Source organism: Brassica oleracea, chromosome C3, assembly GCF_000695525.1.
Source record: "Brassica oleracea var. oleracea cultivar TO1000 chromosome C3, BOL, whole genome shotgun sequence".
Taxonomy (NCBI): Eukaryota; Viridiplantae; Streptophyta; class Magnoliopsida; order Brassicales; family Brassicaceae; genus Brassica; species Brassica oleracea.
In genome coordinates this window covers 34,836,103-34,854,470 of record NC_027750.1, presented here as the reverse complement: position 1 = coordinate 34,854,470, position 18,368 = coordinate 34,836,103, and the positions used below count along the sequence as shown (strand labels likewise).

At 37.2% G+C, this 18,368-nt stretch overlaps 5 protein-coding genes across 5 annotated transcripts; 3 read left to right on the top strand and 2 right to left on the bottom strand.

The window, feature by feature from the left end:
* Positions 1-58: 58 nt before the first annotated feature.
* Positions 59-1,866, bottom strand: LOC106334937 (mitochondrial outer membrane protein porin 2). The gene is made up of 6 exons (XM_013773331.1): positions 1,732-1,866; positions 1,504-1,571; positions 1,055-1,165; positions 886-972; positions 589-797; positions 59-515 (listed from the first exon to the last, which is right to left on the bottom strand). The coding sequence occupies exons 1-6, from the start codon at positions 1,778-1,780 to the stop codon at positions 209-211; spliced, it is 831 nt and encodes a 276-aa protein (XP_013628785.1). The 5' UTR covers positions 1,781-1,866; the 3' UTR covers positions 59-208.
* Positions 1,867-2,242: 376 nt separating this feature from the next.
* On the top strand, positions 2,243-2,846 carry LOC106334551 (succinate dehydrogenase assembly factor 4, mitochondrial). The gene has a single exon (XM_013772851.1). The coding sequence runs from the start codon at positions 2,289-2,291 to the stop codon at positions 2,616-2,618; it is 330 nt and encodes a 109-aa protein (XP_013628305.1). The 5' UTR covers positions 2,243-2,288; the 3' UTR covers positions 2,619-2,846.
* A 1,117-nt stretch (positions 2,847-3,963) lies between these two features.
* On the top strand, positions 3,964-6,003 carry LOC106334550 (BTB/POZ and TAZ domain-containing protein 4). The gene is made up of 5 exons (XM_013772849.1): positions 3,964-4,129; positions 4,398-4,668; positions 4,774-4,904; positions 4,983-5,289; positions 5,355-6,003. Exons 2-5 carry the CDS (start codon positions 4,423-4,425, stop codon positions 5,811-5,813), a joined length of 1,143 nt encoding a protein of 380 aa, XP_013628303.1. The 5' UTR covers positions 3,964-4,129; positions 4,398-4,422; the 3' UTR covers positions 5,814-6,003.
* A 282-nt stretch (positions 6,004-6,285) lies between these two features.
* On the bottom strand, positions 6,286-10,361 carry LOC106334549 (formin-like protein 6). The gene is made up of 4 exons (XM_013772848.1): positions 8,739-10,361; positions 8,446-8,645; positions 7,669-7,910; positions 6,286-7,588 (listed from the first exon to the last, which is right to left on the bottom strand). The coding sequence occupies exons 1-4, from the start codon at positions 10,187-10,189 to the stop codon at positions 6,785-6,787; spliced, it is 2,697 nt and encodes an 898-aa protein (XP_013628302.1). The 5' UTR covers positions 10,190-10,361; the 3' UTR covers positions 6,286-6,784.
* A 4,813-nt stretch (positions 10,362-15,174) lies between these two features.
* LOC106332444 (zinc finger protein AZF1) lies at positions 15,175-16,354 on the top strand. Its single transcript, XM_013770902.1, has one exon. The coding sequence runs from the start codon at positions 15,401-15,403 to the stop codon at positions 16,124-16,126; it is 726 nt and encodes a 241-aa protein (XP_013626356.1). The 5' UTR covers positions 15,175-15,400; the 3' UTR covers positions 16,127-16,354.
* Positions 16,355-18,368: the final 2,014 nt, after the last annotated feature.

Below are 18,368 nucleotides of genomic sequence, written 5' to 3'. Positions count from 1 at the left end.
GTAACGAACTTGTCTTGTTTGAATGTGAAAATATACCAAGAAAATTGCTAAGTAAAAATGTCAAAAGAAGAACCGTATTAGTAAAAGAATTAACCGTCCATTTCACTGCGGAACTACTTATTCATGTAAAAGCAAAACCAGAGGTTCAACAAATGAGAGAATAGAAAAATGGTTCGGAGACTCATCTCATGTTTCTGTGTGTGTTCTCTCAAGGTTTGAGAGCGAGTGAAAGACCAAACCTTGGATGCTTGTCTAACGCCTTAGTGTCTATCTCACTGGAAACAGTCACTAGTGACTTGGGCAAGACCTCGTGCTGAAGTAGAGCACCGAGCGTGCCATGGTTGTTGAGCTTAGCTTTCACCGAAGTCGAGTGATCAATTGCATATAACCCACCAACAGTTATCGTGTTTTCATTAGTCGAGAACTTCCTGTAAACCTCACCAACTGCTGCACTTCTCTTGGATTCGTCAAGGTGATGAAGGTAAGATGCTTTGATCGAGTCTCCTTTGTCTCCCCTGAGAATAAAAAAAAAATCAGACCAGAACCACACAAGGCGTAGCTACTAATCACTTTTGAGATTCTGCTTACAATATAATGGAAGCGCATGCATCTGGTTTGGTGACGCTGATTCCAGCGTTGTACTTGGTGAAAGTTTTGGAGGAAGTGTCGTATCCAGCTTCAGCACCAAATGAGATGACAGGTGTACCTAGAGTGGCGGTTATGTCGATCAATGGGTTCTGCTTCAAAGCTGCAGTAGCGGTAACTGCGGCGTGGTCGTGGAAGTATTGGACCTCGAGCTGTTAATAGAATTCATAAGTTGATGGAGTCAATCTCAAAAACAACTGAAAGGCATACACAAAAAAGAGTTCTCTTTTTTCTGTTAACCTTGCCAGAACTGTTGTCAGGGACTTTGAAGGAGACGATGGCTTTGGTTGATGGGAGAATCTCGGTGAATGTGACTGTTGTCAAAATCTGCCAAGCAAAGAACGAAGATATTAGGTGAAACACGGATTACTAATTAGTGTTTACTGGATGAAATACTGAAACCACTAACAGTAGAATCAGTGTGGATTTTGACATCGAAGACAGCATTCTTGTACTTGTATTGAGTGGTAACATCAGCAGCATGCACGCCTCCTTTCTTGAGAGCAGTAGACGCAAGTGCCTACAACAACAAAGCACACAGATATGCTGCTTATATATCCAATGCTAGATGATTTTCCACACAATCACTAGTCAGAAGAACAACAAAAACGATTGAACAATGAATAAATTCTCCAAAGTCAAAGCTGATGTTCTCACTCATCTATCACAAAAAAAAGGGCAACAAATACTCTTAAATGCAGACGACAGAGAACGTTATCAGTGATAACTTATCACATAAAAAAACAGTGATGGGAGAATAAACTCAGAACAATACTCGTTGATAGTCAAGATACCTAACCACGCAATCGAAATTGAAAAAGAAGGAAAATCTGAGAATAGTGTTGATAAGATACGTACCACGCCGGAGGCACTGTAAGTGGAGATACTGAATTTGTGATCGGAGGTGTAGTCTCTCGTCAACAGATCTATACACGAATCGGAAACATCGAAATCATCAACCCAAACCAGAATGAAAATCTAAGAACCCTAACACTACGAATCAAGGAACCAGGACGCAGCATATTCCATAAAATGCACGCAAATAATTGCTCGATTTCAACAGCAATAGGATGATGATGATGTTACCTTTGGCTTTCTTGCCGATATCTGAGAATAGTCCTGGACCTTTGCTCATGGTTGATCGGAGTTGTTAGAGAGATCAGCCAAGATTTGGAAGAGAAGCGGTGAAGATAGAAGCAATACAGACTTTGTTTTTTTTTAGTGACGAAATAAATAGCGAATATTGTTTGTTATATAATAACTAACAGCCTGTGATATTCTTTAGTGAATGTGGGACCCAGTTATCAATACTATTAAAATAGCAACATGACCTATTGATACAGGTGTGGTCCAACTATTTTAATACAATTATTAAAACCTCTTATTAATTATTTAAGATAAATATTATACAAAAAAACATATATATGACTAAAAACACAAATATAAAAATTAAATTTCAACAAAAATGTAAAATAAAAAATATACCCGCCCTAAAGGGTGGGTCAAAATCTAGTAGTGTTATTAAATTCATTTTGGGCTTATGTTATTAAATTACGGCCCAAATAAAAGATAATCGGAACCCTATACTTAAAACTATCTCACAGATGGCCTACATCGATATTACTCGACACAAATAACAAACAATGGCGACGAACAAAGTCGTCCGTCTGATGGCACCAAGCCGATCCGCCTCCTCTAGATTCCTGGAGCCTGTATCACGCTTTCTAAGCTCCGGCACTCCTCCTCCGCAGCCCCCGCAGTCACCATCACCATCTCCGAATGAGGATCAGGTTGTGAAGCCAGATCAGAAACTTCAAGAGAATCTGCAGATGCCCAAGGAAGAGGAAGATGAAGAAGAAGGAGGAGGTGGAGAGTTTTTCAACAAAGATACCGGTGAGATCGGAGGGCCTAGAGGTCCTGAGCCGACACGGTACGGCGATTGGGAACAACGTGGTCGATGCTCCGACTTCTGATTGACACGTGATGATCCCAAGTAAATCTCGGTCCTCGTTCATCATTTTGATTCACTTTTATAAGTTTTTATGTATTCGTAAATAATGGAGAACATTAAGGAGAAAAATTAAGGACAAGTTGGAACTATGATTTGTCTGGATTCGTTGTGTGCTTATGAAATGTTTAGTTAATTGAATACATAAAGTGACTTTGCTTATGTTGTAAAATTTTGATTTTATTAGCTTGAATCAAGAACTGTGTCAGAAGATAAAAGATGAGAAGAGTACTCTATTATAAAACCACGTAAATGTTTGGAAGTAATTTCAAATTTAGGTATATTGGATTATGATGAGTACAGTATAGACCAACAACATGCAGAAACTAATCCTCCTCTCCAAAGCGAAGTGTACTGTTTTAAGATTTCGTAGCAAGGAATGATCTCTAGAACGGCTTCTTGGTTTTCGGCTTTATTTGATAGATTGATAGGAACATGTTACTAGTTTACAACCAGACTAATTAAAGAGGTTGGGCAACAATCAATTGAAGTGACCCATAAAAAAAAGATATCACAGGTCTAAGATATCAATACATATTTATGACGCTATCTTCTGGACCACAGACTAAACCCTTAGTTAACATTTTGGAAGCCTCTAGACTAAACTATTAGTTTCAGATTTCGAAAGTGTCTGGATTCAACTGTTAGGATTACTCCCCCCCCCTCTTTACTGATATGTATAGAATTGTTTATAGGGAAATCATATTTTTCATAAACATGAAACTTGGGGGTTCTCAACAATATTATAATAATTTCTCATTAGACCTTAATATTTGCCTAAGCGTCAGATGTTTAAAGGTAAATTAAACAAAAAAAAATCTTGTGTCTAAAAATAAAAAGTAAGTCTAAATTTATCTGTAAACGAGAGAGGATGAGAATAGGGATAAAAATCCAAAAATTGAACAGCTAATTATGAGCTGTGAAGCGCCAAACAAGAAAGAAAACAGAGGACAAACTGTTCTGTTTTTGTACGGCTCGTAAATTTTAAATAAGAACTAAAAACATGCAGAGTCGTGTCTGAATTGATAAAGCGGTAATAAAACCAACAAGGAGAGGGGAAAAAAGGGCCCCGTTAAGGCGCGTGGATTCTCAGCCGTCCGTTTCGTAACCGTAGTATCCACGCGCCTCTCGGTGATTTTTTGCGCAGGTGTTGTTTGTTTGGCGGTGATGAACAAGAAAATATCTTTGTAATAATAATTGACGGAAAGAAAAAAAGTGAGCAACAAAAATAAATATCCAATTAATTTATTTTCTTCAAAAGATTTTTTGTCGTGTTCCCTTGTTTCGAGAGTGTGTTTATATAATGAGAAGAGATCTGATCTGTTTTTTGAAGCTTCTCTGTAGAGTTTCTTCTCCTGCTGGTTAGAAGAAGGAGGAGACTTGCATATATATTCTCTTAAATTGAGTTAATTTTGATTGAACTTGCTCTAACGGTTCGGTCAGAATCAAGATTCTAGCTTAGCTCGTTTGAAGGAGGTATGTTTTTGTTTCTTAACATTTTTCTATTCATCTGTTTTTGAGTTTTCTAGGGTTTGGCCATTGTTTGTTTTTTGCGTATTGTGTGAGGAGCAGAGGTGTTTCATGGAATCTTGGAAAATGTTTCAAGATATGTTATGATTCTTGATCGTAAATAAAGCTTTGAAAAACATTTGTGAAATGATAATGGATTATTCATAGAATTTTTATTGTGTGAAGTAAAAGCAAAGATCTCTGTATTCAAAAGTTTCAATTGGTTTTGCTTCAGGGAGGGAAAAGATAAAAAGGGAGAAATGGTGATGGCTTGTGTTGATCTTCCAAAAGCTGCTGATTCTTCTTCTGTACCGATCCCTCCACCTCTTCCTTCAAAATCTGATGGCCACCAAAAAAGATACCGCAACGATGCAGCTCCAGAGCACACCTGCGTTCCCACAGCCACAAGAGATATGTGGGATCGTCTTTTCAATGACGGATACAAAGCTAATGTTGTCATCTACACTGATAATGGCGGCATCGTCTATGCTCATGCCAATATCATTGTAATGCTCTCTCCTTTGAATCCTATATTGATCCTTGTGTTGTTTGGATCTCTAGGTTAGACTAAAGTCTTTTTTTTATTTTTTTTTGGGTTTGTAATTTAACAGGGGACTGCTTCAAGTGTGATCAAAGGCATGTTGAAGCAAGCCAAAAAACATGGAAAGTGGTATACAATCTCAATCCGTGGCGTCCCTCATGAAGCTGTCCGAGTTTTCATTCGTTTCCTCTACTCTTCTTGGTACACTTCTCTCTACTCTTTACCTCTCTCTTTTAACATTCTCTTAGTTTTTATTAAACCTGACTTTCTTGTTTGTAGCTATAAGAAAGAAGAGATGAATGAGTATATAATGCACTTGCTGCTTCTGTCTCACGCGTACGTGGTTCCTCAGATGAAACGGGTCTGCGAATGGCATCTAGAACATGGTTTGCTCACCACTGAGAACGTAATCGACGTCTTCCAGCTTGCCCTGCTCTGTGATTTCCCTCGGCTCAGCGTCATATCTCACCGTATGATCATGAAACACTTCAAGGAGCTTTACGCGACAGAAGCATGGACAGCTATGAAGAAAAGCCACCCCTTTCTCGAGAAAGAACTTAGAGACTCTGTCTTCATCGAAGAAAACGTAAGTTAATTAATTTCATTTTGCAACTCTGGCTCGTTACCAATTTTTTCTAAAACGTTGTGCAGGCTCGGAAAGAGAGGATCAGAAAACGCAATGAAGAGAGGATATACTCTCAGCTATACGAAGCGATGGAAGCGCTTGTTCATATATGCAGAGACGGGTGTAAAACTATAGGACCCCACGATAAAGATTTGAAGCCCAACCACGCCACGTGTCACTACGAAGCTTGCAAAGGGTTGGAATCGCTGATCAGGCATTTCGCTGGATGCAAGCTTAGAGTTCCGGGAGGTTGCGTGCATTGCAAGAGAATGTGGCAACTCCTCGAGTTGCATTCACGTGTTTGCGCTGATTCTGATCAGTGTCGAGTCCCACTATGCGGAAACTTTAAGGAGAAGATGGAGAAACAGAGCAAGAAGGATGAGGTTAGATGGAAACTTCTGGTGAAGAATGTGTTAGGTTCTAAGAAAATTGGAGCCTCTCCTTTCTTTCTACCTGTGACCAGCTCTTCCTCCACCATGTCTTAATCGTTTTCTTCAGTCCCAAGAAGGGCGAGTTTTAAGCGTTTCTTGTGATCTTCTCCCTGAAAAAAAGTGTAACATAATAAAATGAAATGAAAGAAGAAAACACATTTGGTGGTCAAAATCTATAAGTTGGTTGGTTATGAATGTTAGATCCGGTTTATTTATATAGAGCTTGATTACTCGTTTCGGTTTAGTGGTTTTGTTGTTTTTAACTCAGTGTCCTGTTGAGAAAGAAACACGACAAAAATAAAAGCAGGAATCTGCCAAAGTTTAATACGACCCTACTTAGTTTTGTTATTTTTAATACTTCCAAAAATGGGAAACTGCAACGAAAAGATCGTGGTGGGAGAAAAAAAGTGACGCACAAGGGGACAAATGCAGTAAGAAAGAGAGACGTGTGGTACAAGTTGTACAGAAGAATCGGTCTCACTCACATCACATGTTCGTATTTCATTAAATAATGTTGGAAACATCCATCGTCTCAAATTCAAATCCGTGCACTCATATTACAACCATACACTTGTATGTACGTACGTTTCCTTTACAAATCTCCCTTTTATTATGTACTTTCGTATTGGATTCTGATTCCAATAGAACAAGAAAACAAGAAGAAAAAGAAGTAAACACGATTCATAATTCTTACTTATGTGGTCATACGTCTACTAACTTTTTGAATTGGATAAAAATTATAACGTCCAAAATAAACAAAATCTCCACTAATAACCTCAAGATATTAGGATATATTTATATATATATATATCTATCTATATTTCAACTGCCGACGAAAAAAGAAAAATTAACAAAGAAACTTATTTGTTAACGAAAATTTGATCATTGTAGTGTTTGTTCCTTCATGAACCGGGCCATATTCTCCGAGTAAACCAACTCAATATCTCCTCCGGTTTGAGAAACACCAACTTAATCCCTTGTCTCCGGTGTAAGAAACTGTACAGCCTTTTGTTTTGTGTGTTTCATCACGTAGAAGAGTTGCTGCTGTGTTCATTATCTGAGCTTGTATCTTCTTGTCTTGATTTATACCTATGAAGAACCGGTAACGAAGCTGTAGCTGAAATCCTGAACGATCTAGCTGAAGCCGAACCCATAGCTGACGACATTTCCTGCATCGTCTTAACTTCTTTACAAACGTTATCAAGAACTCCGAGAAAATCTCTCACGACCATGAAGATTCTCAAAGGATGTGCTTCTTCTTTTGCTGCGTCTCCGTGGAAATACTCCGTTACTTCTTTGACCATTGACAGAGCTTTTCTTTCTCCTCCTTTGATCTTTCGAATCTCTTCTTCGGCCTCTTTGAGAAACGTTTTCATCGAATCAAAGAACTTCCCTGGAGTTGTTGTTGTTGTTGTCTCTGTCTTTACAAAAGCTCGGAGTTTCTCAAGACCCGTTTCTAGCTTTGTCACGTACCCACTCAGCACGTCGGAATCCATTCCGGCTGATTTTTTTACGTTTGCCAGATCTCTACTCAGTCCAGCCACGACTTGTAATCCTTGCTTTCTGAAACCGTCTTTGTTTTCATGGACGATGGTTTCATCTACTGTTGTTGTGGTTGCCTCGGATTTTGTGATTTCTTGGACGACAAAGTGAAGCAATGTGGTTTTGCCGTCAACTCCTTTTATGTCCACGAGTTTTAAAAGAGTATCGAGTTTGAAGGCTTTGGCTTCTCCACGATTAGTGCCAACGTTCATTCTGTTTCCTGTCATCAGAACAGCTTCGAGGAGCTTAAGGAATAGCCTGCTTGCTTTTAGTTCTAAGCTTGCGTCCTACACAAGCAAACAAGGGACTGAGACTACCAAGACAAATTCGTTGAGAGATTGAATCATTTAGTGAGTGACTAACTAACCTCTAGTGTTTGGAAAGAGTTCCTTAGATACTTGACTTCTGCGTCAAAGTTGGCTCTATACAACATTGCTTCAACTCTTTTGAATGCAAAAGGGATATCGAGAATGGTTTTAAGGAATCTTTCAGCTGTTCCTAGTTTTGAGACATCGCCAGAGTACTCTCGGAGTTTTATCTCTTCTTCCTTCGTTGGAGCCATCTTCACCAAAGTCTCTAGAAGTTCTGCACCTAAGCTCTCGGGATTACCTATTACCGTGCCACAAATTTTTAATTAAACTACAATAATAGAGACCAAATGCTTTCTTGCATCCCAGAGAACAATGCATAACGAGAAATCAATTTATGTTTTGAGAATCTTAATGAATGTCAAGTATATATACATAATGCTTGCTACTCCTGTAAAATTCAACGGATGACCTTTTTAAAAGAAAATTCATAAGTTGTGCAATCATTAAGAAGCAATATAAAGCAGAGAAAATCATTTCATATGTCATTGTTCTTTGCAATGATTATAACTTGTGGCCTAAGCCTTTTTAGTACTATTACTTATCCTTTCACCACCAGTACCTCTTATGAGCATCTCTATTACTATTCCTGCTACTAGAAAGATCACCACTAGCCCATCAAGGCATCAATACTAAGAACAGGTTATGCATTGAACAGAGGAACCTAGATGCAAATAGCTTACTAACTTATAACGATCTAGGTTAAGGCCAAACGTTACTTTGTGCAAAGGTAACTTTACCGTAAGTAATGAATCAAGTGGGAAACAACAACTTACCATCTAAAAGAGCTTCTGACACCTCCTCACGAGTTACGTTCAGTGCTCTCAAGAGGATTGCAATGTTCTGAGATTTCTTTGGATCAAGTACTCTGTTCTCATTCTCAGCTGGAGGCATCACTGACCTTCTCACAGGTTCCTTTGGAGCTGAACTTGCTGAACTGCAACCAAACAGATGCTCCATCCGATCTTCGTTCACTCTGTTTAATAATACCACAAAGATTCAAATAGTTATTGAAAACGGCAAATTCAAACGTATGTTTAACAACAATGCAGAAGACAGTAATACGCACTGGAATGAGCTTGATTTGAGCTGGTCCCAAACTGTGGCACGATCAGAGCTCGCGCGTACTTTGTCCCAGTGGAGTGGCTTCAACTTTGGCCTGCTTGGATCCGTGTCCCCGTCGGCTGATACACTTTTGGCCTCTTCAACAGCTTTCGATTGAGGACTCGGAGTCTTGAATGCTAGTTTTCTTGATTGATCGTCTGGCTTCGTTGCTTCTGGATTGCTGAGCTTTCGAGGTATCTGGAAATCTCTTGGCCGTATCTGAGGAGGCGGAGGAGGACGAGGAGGAGGGGGAGGAGGTGGAGGTGGAGGTGGCGTATGGAGTGGAGGAGGAGACCTCCGTGGTGACACTCGTGTGCTGAGAGGTGACTTATCCTGCGTAATCGCCTGAAACGCCGCCCTATTCGGCGGAGTAGGAGGCTGAGAGAACTTAGGCTTGTTCTGTGGATAAGGAATCTCTAGTTCATCAGCTTCCAAGCTCCTGAACGGTGGAGGTTGCACTGGCGGCGGTTTCTGCTTTATCGACGGAATGATAACGTGCTTCATCTCCGGCGACCTAGATCCAAACTTCGACTTCGGAGAAGTCCTCTTCGAGTGAGGAACTGATCCAGAGGAATGGCCGTTGCTGTTGGCTGACCGAGGAAACGCCGTGTAGTAACCGTCGTCGCTGCTGATAGCGGATCCGTGCGGCGTGTAAAACGCGGTGTCGCGGCATTCTTCGTCGGAAGACGACGTAGAAGGAGACAAAGCCGAGGGAGAGTTCTCAGACGGTTGCGGCGGTTTAGCCAACGGCGGAAGCGGTTGAAGCTCGGGACTCGGCCGGTATCGATCTGATCTCTTAGCCGAATTTAATTTCCGGTACGGAGAAGTATTAACCGGTCCAATAGACTCGCTGGCCGGTTCGCGGCTCGGTTCAACGGTTCCCATATAGAGAAATGTGGAAGACGTCGGTGGAAGCGGATCTTCCTGGAATCTTCGAGAACCGCCATCGCCTCCTCTACTAACGAGTTTCTGAGTGTCGCTTGCGTGTTTAACTTTGTGGCGATACAAGAAGAAAGCTAGAGCTGAGAGCATACCGAGCGTGACGACTCCAACGGATATGACGATCGCGAATTTCTTCCCAGGCTTCGCCTGCTGAGTGGTAGCGGTCGGAATCGGTAATCCGCCATTGGCGTCGGAGGAAGCAGGAGGCGGCGGAGGAGGAGGGAACTGAGTTTGGTCAGGGGTGGAAGGATTCTCCGGGAAAAATGGCTGATCGGGAGCGTCGGGAGGAGGCGGCGTGGACTCCAAATCCGGAGGAGGAGGAGGAGAAGCATCCGGGAAAAGCGGCTGATGGAGGATTCTTCGATGAATCTCGTTAGCTTCACCAACGGAGAAAGAGGATGAAGATAGAGATACAGAGAAGGAGGAGAAGAGAAGCGAGAAGAAGAAGAAGAATCTGGAATGAAGAAAACTCATGGTGAATTTTGATTAACTGTTTTACAATCCTTCTCTCTCTCTAAGTTCATCTTCTTCCTTCTTCCTGCCTTTTCTTTTTGAGGCTTGTATCTTCAATAAGAAAAAGGTTAATGCAACAAAAAGAAAATAAAAAAAGGGAAAGTAAGAGCAGAGGAGAGCAAGCGAAAGTTCGTTTCGTTTCAAGATCTGAGATTTAAGCTGCTGAGTCAGCATTCCGGGATCGTTTAATCTACTTTTACCTCCTTTAATTTTCCGTTAATTAGTAGTTAATTATCCGTAATAAAAAAACTGGTCGCATTATTTGTGCGCGGCAAACATGGTAAAAACAAATAAATAATTCGATTAAATTACTGGTCAATTTGGAGGTTAAAAGACATTAAAATGAAGAATAGACAGCCTCACATTTCACACCCAGCGTCGGGGATACTGACTACTAATCATAATAAAATTCAACCTTGTAATTAAACTGTGAATGGACTTTCATCGTCATGGTGTGCGTTACATTAGATTTCATTTTTGCAATACGACCCAGAATATTATATTTGGAAGTCCGTGCCACGTGAGATTCAACAACCAGTGAAAGACGAAAATATCCTTATATATCAGTGGTATTTAATATTTATATAACAGAGAATGTGACGGTCCTTCTCCGTCCCACGTAGAAATTTCTGATTCTGCTTCGTTGATACCAAGACGGAGGAAAAAGACACGTACATACCATTCCACCATCAGCTTTTCGGTTTTATTGTATCTTATTAACTAATTAAAAATATTAAATCTACAATTACAATTACAAAGAATTAAAACGTATGTTCTAAATCAAACAACAATAACTAAAAGCCAATCCAATGTGGTCCAGTCCATCGTAGATGACACTATGGGCCAACATTTGCAATTTGTATTGCTTGGGAATTTAAAATGGAGTTTCGAGAAATAAAACAAGATTTACTTTAACTCTGCCTACAACTAATTTCACAGACAAATGACATGTTTTTCTTTACGTGAAATGGTTGATACGTATAAGTCAGGTTTATGATGAGTGAGTCTGTATTAAAAACAAAAAAAGTTGTGTTATAAAAAAGGAAAAAAAGAAGACCCATACAATGTAATCTTGGAATAAAGTGATGATACAACGCCACAACGGGCTCAACGTTACATCTCTATCTTTTTATCTTTTTCTTTTTTTTTTGCTTTTATTCTTTCAATTTTCGTTTCTTTCGTCTTTTTGGGGTAAAAGAAAATAAATTGTTTATAGATCCACCGACTCCTCCTAGACTATTGTTTATGTTTATTTATGGCAATTGACAAGTGTAGAACCAAGGGAAGGGTCAAGCACACGCTCTCTAGCGCTTTGCTTTCTCAACTCTCTTTTTCATTTTAGCACATCTTTCTCATTATCTTTCATCTTTATACCTTTTTATTCTCATTTGCTGGGGATGCCAATCTCTTTTGCTCTAGTTTACAAGAGCACGTTAGTAACAATACATACGAGAGGCTCAGTCTTAATTATATTGTCTAAAGAAGGATTGTGTAAATTGTATTCTTACCTCTTTTGAGCATACTTCTAACTTTTGGCTGCCTTGTGTGAGAATCGGTTTAATACATAATACATTGTCAATAAGTAGAACTAATATTCCTCTTGGCCAAAAAGGGAAAAACAAATTCCAGAGACAAAAGAAAGGTTTCCTTCTGTCCCACGTAACATAAACTCTACCAAACACTTAAGGCTTAAGATAAATAATTCCTCAACACATTTGTAATCATTTTTCTATCATTATTGCCACTCTTTGATATTTTTTTTCTTATACAGCTTATGTTATACTCCCTTCAGCGTATGTTTTAGTACATTCTTAAGTTAATGAACTACTAAAAAGAGTTTCATGATTTCAATTCTAAACTTTTAGTTTCAAGTTAATATAATTGCAAAGGTTTCACCAATGACTATACACCTAAATCGAGTTTATATATTTTATTTTTAAATTACTTGATGTAGTTAAGAGAGAATAACGTTGTATAAAACCATTAGAAGCATGTAATGAACTAATGATACCGACAGACCCGAGAAGATAGTGGGTCGAATGGGTCAATGCTTGGATTTTAAAGTCGGTGTCGTTTTCTTATTTGTTAGCTTTCTTTAATTATCTGGTTAAATATTAATTATTGGTGGTAATCATGATAAAGCTACCAGACAAATCCCTTCATAGTGTTGTTGTCATAATGATTGTGACGGGATCATGCAAAACTTTCAAATCAATTTTAGAATCCCACACCACTTCAGTCAATAATACAAGCCTCACCACAGCCTTTCTAATAAAATAAGTCCAAATGGAATCAAATTGCGAATATTAAGTTATTGTTTAGAAGAAAAAGCTTTCCTCTTTAAAAGAAACAAAGATGACTAAATATTGGATAAAGTGAACCACCAATGGTTGAGTTAGCCCAATGTATCGGGCTGTATTTAAGGGCTAAAATAAAGCCCATTTGTGCCTGAGTCCAATAACAAGTCCACTTTTCTTTGTAAATGGGCTTTGCTTTACGTGAGAAATAAATAAAAACATAACCTTTATCAGAGCCAGTTTTCGATCCTGGGACCTGTGGGTTATGGGCCCACCACGCTTCCGCTGCGCCAATCTGATACTTGTTGATATTGTTTTACATGTTATTTTCATAGTTTTATAAGCCAAACCTTTTGCCTAGTTTGGTTGGTTGTAGTTAGACATTTCAATTAGGGCCGAAGTCCGTGGTCCGAGCCCTCCTAGCCCTAAAAATTACCGGACTTGGGCTTAGTTTTATATGCCCAAAAAAAATCGGGCCTTTCGGGCTAAGTCCATTTGAGCTTTGGGTATTTAGACTCATTTGGGTTAAGGCCGGCCCAAAAACCTGAAATTTTATACTTTAGCTTAAATATTATCATTCTTGAATCAAAACCATTATTAGTATTGACATATTATTTTAATATTTTTATCCAAAACTCTAATAAAACACAGATAAAAGTTGTTAATGCACTTTATTGTTTGATCATTACAAGTGTCACATTTTAAATTTTGCGAATGTACATTCTTCTTTTATGTACAACATGTTTTTTTGTTTTCAAATACAAATTATGAAACGTTTGACCATCTTTATCATAAATTTTTTTTGTTTATATATTTAGTTTTAATTTATTTTTGATTATTTAAATCTTATTAAATTTTGGTTTGTTTGTAATATGTTTTTAAAGCATATGAAAAAGTAAAATATTTTTGATAAAGAAGAAAAGTTTAAACTTACTTTATATTTTAAAACTAAAAAATAAACTGTTTTTTTAAATGAACATTCACTTATATTAAAACGATGGAAGTGACAATGACAAATTATTTTTCGAAAAATCCAAAAAAATCTGAAATATTTCTGGGCCGGGCCGAACCGGGCTCAAATATCAACGGGCTTAGCGGGTTCGGGCCGGGCCGGGCCGGGCCAGCACTAGTTGTAGTTTAATGTAGGTCTCTATTACAAATTGACCACTAATGAAATTTCTATTTTGTATTTGTTAACTTTTGCGAATATTCATAAGACTGTTTCTATGTGCACTGTGTAGGCATTAAATCGCGTAGAAAATTTCCCAATATCTTAAGCTAAACGACAGCTTTTAGGTTCGTTGAAGTGTTTTGGCAATTGAATTGACTAAGTAGACAAAAACTCTTATGAGAACAACGACGACCGAGTTCATAATGTAACAACACGAAGACTAAGACCCAGTACTCTACTTCTTTTTATCCTCGTCAACGAAACCCAATTGTTATATTTAAAACATTATTTAAATTTCATTTCCTTTTGTTTCTTTGTTTTTATAACACATCGTTGTATTGGTTTTAAGTTGGTCATTACTGACTAGTGGGCAAGTTTCACACATACACACACACACACATAATTAGGAATAACTATAAAAATCGTAATATACATATGCACGCAACACTTGAGAAAACCGAGTGCGTCATTTTCATTTGTGAAAAGGACAAAAACTATAAAAAAAAAAAGACTTTAAGAAAGTTGTTTTTCTTTCTAAATAACCAAATAAAGTTTCGGATCGATCAAACAGAGATAATGCGTGAGACGGTGTTGCATCGACCTGTCACCGTCATGTATAGCCTGAGGCTTAAGTCTCGTAACGACTTTAACTATCCGCCGGAATTTTTCACCATTCTTATTATGCCACGTGAGCCACCAGACAGAATTTTAGCCTTCTTTAGCCAATGTAAGAACGCCAGATAAGCAATGGCACAATGCCACCACATATCACTAAACAGAGTAGCAAAAGCCTCATCTTTTTCAATTATAAACTTTTAAATACAACTCCTAAGATATGGCACTCCGTTTAAAGAACAACTGTCTTCCTGATTAAAATTTTAATTATAGTTTTGACATTCCTAATCCTTATGTTTGGGTGGCTACCGCGAAAAGTGTAAGAACCAACTTGAAAGTCGTTATATTTAATTAAAAAAAATTTGAATATTTCCCAACCAATTGGTTTAAAACTTGGTCTTCTACGTAATGAGAAACTAAAGGGGTGATGTATGCATATAGTATAGTTGAGAGGATATTTACGAAAATGCAAGTGGACTATATATTTTTTTTTTTAAAAAAAATTGGGAATCATAGAAAGTAATTATAACAAACCATAGTATTGTTAAAAGTTTCTAGCTTTGAGTCTATATATAATTAGCTTGGTTGGTATATAAACTCGAAAGTGTTTACGTAGGCATGTATATTTTTTTTTGAAACAACGTAGGCATATGTATATATAGCTGAATAGTAGTCTTTTGCAAGATATTTTACTATCATTCTTTGAAATTTCTCAAGTTTAGCAATTTATAAGCTACAAACAATGCATTGACTTGGTAAATGAAAATGATGCTAATATTCCAAAATTAATGACAACATAATACATAAAAATAAAGGAGTTTAATGGATTGAAGAAAGCAAGAGCAGCACCACTTGATCACTCATAGCCCACGTTCCCACTCTCAATCCCAGTTCTAAAGATCCCTTGGGGAAATATATTAGTATAAATCAAACCAACTCCCAAAACACACAACACAACACAAACACAAACACAAACACAAACACAAACACAAGACGTGCTCACAATACATCACACACTTCACTCTTTCCTCTCTTTCTTAAATACCTCAAGATCACATCTGAAAATTAGAAGAAAAAAAACATTTATAAATGGCTCTTGAGACCCTCAATTCCCCGACTTCAGCCACCGCCACGGCTCTGCCTCTTCTCCGGTATCGTGAAGAAATGGAGCCGGATAATCTCGAGCAGTGGGCTAAAAGAAAACGCACCAAGCGACAACGTCTTGATCAGAATCATCACAATCAAGAAACCACTCCTTCCGAAGAAGAGTATCTCGCTCTTTGCCTCCTCATGCTCGCTCGTGGAACCGCCGTGCAACCGCCTCTTACTCCGCCTCCGCCGTCACATCGGTCTCGTTCCGATCACCGTGATTTCAAGTGCACGGTCTGTGGAAAGTCGTTTAACTCTTACCAAGCCTTGGGTGGTCACAAGACGAGTCACCGGAAACCGCCAGCGAATAACGTTAACGTTCCGAGCAGCCAAGAGCCATCTAATAACAACAGTCACGGTAACGGTGGTTCCGTTGTTTTTAGCGGTAACGGTACTGCCAGTAACGGTGTTAATCTAAGCGGAAAGATTCACACTTGTTCAATCTGTTTCAAGTCGTTTTCGTCTGGTCAAGCATTAGGTGGACACAAACGGTCTCACTATGACGGTGGTAATAACGGAAACGGTAACGGCAGCGTGGAAGTCATGGGTGGCAGTGACGTCAGCGACGTGGATGACGAAAGATCGTCGGAACAAACCGCGTTCGGGGGCCACCGTGGATTTGACTTAAACTTACCGGCTGATCAAGTCTCGGTGGTTATTGCTTAACGTTGACTCGGTGGATATTAAAAGTCAACTTTCAAGCGGAGAATGGGGTCAGTGGCCGTGAAGCATAACAGTCGTTTCTTACCAGTTGCTTCAGCTTGACTGAGTCTGTAATGAAAATGATTGGAGTGGACTTGCGCAATTATAGTTGCATTATTATTATTATATTTTTAAAAAGAAATGTTTATTTGTTGTTGGATTTGTTTATAGATAGAGGAAACAATTGGGATATTGAGTTAATTTTATAAAAGAACTAATAACAATAATACAGAGATGGATAATTGGATCCTGCACGTTATTACATAGTGGAACGTTCTGTAATGCTGAAATTCTTATTTATTCTTTGCTAAATTATTTTTGCGTAAGGAGAAATTGAGCAAATATGCCATAATGAGAATTTTTTTTTTCTCTTTTATACTTTTGCATTAATTGGTGGACATAATTACTTTCATAATAACGAAAAAAATTATTAAAAATTATATTAAAATCAGAAATATGAAAAGTCAATACAATCATGAGAATATTTTACATGTTTTGATATAAAAAATTCAATTCCAAAATCAATTTGGATATATTGATCTAGATTTGTTGTAATGTATATTATATCTTTTGTACAAAAATAAATTAGACTTTCTAATTTAACCAAATCGTTTTGTTATTTATAACATACAATATATACGTAGCTTTTTTGTTTCGTAGTAGAAAAATCTAGAAAACGTTTACCTTTTGTTCTATCCTTTATTCTATCATATCTCATAGATAAAACTTCTAATTCATCGTCTAGAGAACTTGAAACCCTATGAGATGGGTCCATTTTCATGCTTACAACCCTTGGATTGAATTCTTAGTAAGGATGCATTTTGTTTTCTTTCTCTAGACGGATGCTAAACCCCAAACTAAATATTCATGAGTATTTGTTTGTAAAGATTATGGAAAAAATAACTAGAGCACAATTTTCTTAAAACAAAAATGATGTAATTAGTTTTGAATTAACAAAAGCTCCTGTATATAATTAATCCTGGAGCATTACAATATGTTTTCGTACACTCTTGTCATCACGAGGATAATTTTTAGAATTCTTAAAAAAATAAGTTGGTCCATAAAAACTTATACTATGTTTTTTATTAAACTATCTATCAAATTACTTATTAGTGTACCAAATAATATTTTTTCTTTCTTAAATAAAAGCTACGGAATTACCTAATATGTTTAACATATATATGACAATTAATGATTATGAATAATACATATTTGATAACAATTTTTGTATCATCTATCTTTTTTGTTTAATTTTATATTATTAAAAGAAATTAAATAATCACATTAAAGATATAATAAATTTTTTTTTTTAATTTTTTCATATATGTTATATTTTGAATTTTAAAAAACGACTATAAATTACTAAAAGTGGTAAAAGTTCTACATTGAAAATTTTGTGATCAATGGTTTAACTATTTTTCTGTTCAAGCAAGATACAAATGATCATATATCGTAGGGGTGAGCGTTCAGATACACGTACGGGTTCGTATCGGGTATTTAGGATTTTTGGATATTTCAGTATAAAGATATAGAAACTGTTCGGGTATTTCTACACTTCGGGTCCGGTTCGGGTATTTTATGTTTGGGTTCAAATATTTTGGGTCGGGTTCAGATATCTAAATTTTGAAGAAAAATTAAATAAATTATTCATTGTTTAAGTTTTTTTTTGTATTTAAAATATATTTTTAACTTAACTGGTTTACTAATTTTCAAAAGATTAATCTTTTAATAGGTTTTTAGATAAAACTTTAAAAACAGAAAACCACTAATTTAGTTGTTGTTTTGTAATTTTAGATGCAACGTTTGTTAATGCAATAAACAAGAGCTTGATATGTATTTTAAGTGAGTAGCAAATGATTTTGTCCTTAGTTATATGTATATTATCTAATTTTGAGCAATTTGCATCATTAATATACAATTTTTGAATAAAATGAGAGGAGTAAACTAGAAATATAGGGTTAAGTATACTTATATTTGGTTATCTTAGAATATCATTCGGGTTTGGATATTACCTGTTCGGGTTCGGATATTACCCGTTTGGGTTTGGATATCCAATCTCTTCGAATTCAATAACTGTTCGGTATTTTGCTACTTCGGATCGGATTCAGATACGGGTTCAGGTATCGGATAAAATGTCCAACCCTAATAAATCGTATGAATATGAAGTTTTATTAATAGATATTCATATTATATATATATATATATA